At 34.2% G+C, this 2,500-nt stretch overlaps 1 protein-coding gene across 1 annotated transcript in view; it reads left to right on the forward strand.

Annotated features, from left to right (window-relative positions):
- The first annotated feature begins 1,817 nt into the window (after positions 1–1,817).
- LOC122267528 (uncharacterized) overlaps positions 1,818–2,500 on the forward strand; it is a 17,575-nt gene continuing 16,892 nt past the window's right edge. Inside the window, exon 1 of the mRNA XM_086547104.1 lies at positions 1,818–2,045. Within this exon, the coding sequence (XP_086403230.1) occupies positions 1,960–2,045 (86 nt within the window). The 5' untranslated portion in view covers positions 1,818–1,959. The remainder of the gene's footprint in view (positions 2,046–2,500) is intronic.

The following is a 2,500-nucleotide window of genomic DNA, read 5'->3' on the forward strand; positions in this document are numbered from 1 at the left end:
TTTTTTCCCCCACTTTTTCTTTTTTCCATTTTTTTTAAGGTTCGTATTTCTGTTTAGCAGCCTGCAAGGGGAGAGAAGGCGAACGGGTGTAGATGTTAAACACCTGCGACAAACGCGGTAAAAAATCGAAAATAAGAACCTTTTTGTTCTTTTTAAAACTACTTTTTCAACTGAGATTACTCCCTTTGCTGAACAAAAAGAAGGAACATATATACATATACGTAATACATAACATACACATATGTGTACGTATATTATTTGTGTATATATATATATATATATATATATATATATATATATATATATATATATATATATATATATATATATATATATATATATATATATATATATATACGCATATGGGGTGTGTGTGTGTGTGTGTGTGTGTGTGTGTGTGTGTGTGTGTGTGTGTGTGTGTGTGTGTGTGTGTGTGTGTGTGTGTGTGTGTGTGTGTGTGTGTGTCTGTGTGTGTGTGCGTGTGTTTCAAGATGGATAATTAGTTTTTTGGGATAACAGTTTAGCATCACGTTTTCTACAAACATCAGACGATCAAAGTCTCTTCACAGATATGAGAGAGGTAAATAAAAGCCAGACGGACAAACAGAGCTTGATCGCAAGCTATACGCGGTTCGATGAAAATGGGTCTAGAGGAAAATTAAAATAAATGTGAAGATCTGGTCCGAGCGAAGGAAAATGTACAGAAAACGGATCTCAGCGGAAGAAAATGGGGGTCTGAGAAAGTTCATACGAATTCTAGTCAATGGATATTATTTCCATGAAATGATCTCAAGTAAAGTAAATGGACTGAAATGACTCAAAATGTAACGTAATAGGAAACAGTAAGAATAAAACAAAATAGGTCAGACTGAAAGAAAATGAGTTAAAACGAAGGAACATAGAACGAAAAAAAAAAATTTACTCTTCCTTCCAATAGATGGCTCTGTGAACGCTAATTACTCTTCTTCCAGCTTATAGATATTCTTATCATCATATAGACTTATGCTATTTGAAGATGTTTTTCTACATGGCTGATTCTTCCCAATGATAGAAATACATTGCACGTTCCAGTAGAATTTAATTAAAGTCACACGACGTCAACGATTGTTAGTTATTTTCCTGCCAAAAGGGTAGACTACGTGTTCTAACCGGAAATATGAGGGAAATGAGTATAACAATACAAATTGGAGCAAAACTGCAATCCGATATGTCAACATAGTGGAATTGATAACAATGCAATCACTCGTCAATAATATCACTGTCATACGGGTTAAAAAATAAGAACAATAATTGAATAGTATACTCACCCTGTTTCATGCCTGCTAGTCCAGTGATATGACGGTAGTTATGTGTGAATATGGTTATGGCAATGCTTCCCTTTCCTGGTTGCATGCCCTGCATCATATCAACTGGTCCAAGGAACTTGATGCAGTCGCTCAGAGCCACAACAACGTCAAAGATATATTTTCCTGCTAAATTTTTTGCATTCCTGTTTGATTATTACATATTTCATCTATTTTAAGATATAACTTTTGTTTTTATCTTTCATGTGATATCCTTCCTTGTTTTTTTGTTTTTTTCTCGTTTTATCGAGGCGAAGAGGCACTTGACACGTTGATTGGTGATGCTTGACAGATTGTTGATGGAAACTGACAGTTAATGATATTAAATAACATGTTCATTTACGGGCATTTCGGCTATCATCACCAAACTTTCAATTGCTTAGTCATATCAAGAGAAAAAAAAACACATTCGTCACACTAGTGGGGTTCTATGCATATTAGTTTTTCTTTCCACTGATAGATGTCTTTCTAACGTTAGTGTCTCTTCCAACCTCCTTTTACATGATTGTCTTATAATGTTAATTGTTCCTCCCACCGATAGATGTCTTCGTCTGTTGTTTAATATTTCACCTGAGCAAGTGAGCGTTGTTGTTGTTTATGCAGAACCTTCACAAAAATGTTTCACCCTTGCATTCTGTGCAAGACGTGCAAAGGAACGAATCCGGAAGTCGTTTTCCATCGTTTCCCGAGGACGAGAAATAGGTGAGGTTGGACGATGATTAAAAAAACACCGACTGGCTTATACCTCAATGTTCAAACGAAGGAGACTTATTTTCCAGTATTGAGTGAGATGACTAATTAAGTTTATCATGTTCTTCTTGTGTGTTTTTTTAGAATATGTCATAACTATCGAAATTATGTGTTGTATCAATTATTGGTAGTTATTTTTCGGTAGAATTGCTGTACGAGATGAAATTATTCGTTTTCTTTGTGGATATTCCGTTTTATAATCGTTCTCCCTTTCACTCTCGTAGCTATAAAAATAAACTTGGAGACCACTTGGAGATCGAAAAAAATAATGTAATGGTCATAATTACATATAAAAAAAACAACATTAAAGAAGATTAAGATACTAGATATTTTTGAGGAACTGCTATTTAGTTCAATTTCAAATGAGACTACTTTGAATAGAGGTGTACCTTCTAAAAATAATTATT

The sequence above is a fragment of the Penaeus japonicus genome, unplaced genomic scaffold (assembly GCF_977035675.1).
Source record: "Penaeus japonicus unplaced genomic scaffold, GWHDUDI00000001_assembly GWHDUDI00000019, whole genome shotgun sequence".
Taxonomy (NCBI): Eukaryota; Metazoa; Arthropoda; class Malacostraca; order Decapoda; family Penaeidae; genus Penaeus; species Penaeus japonicus.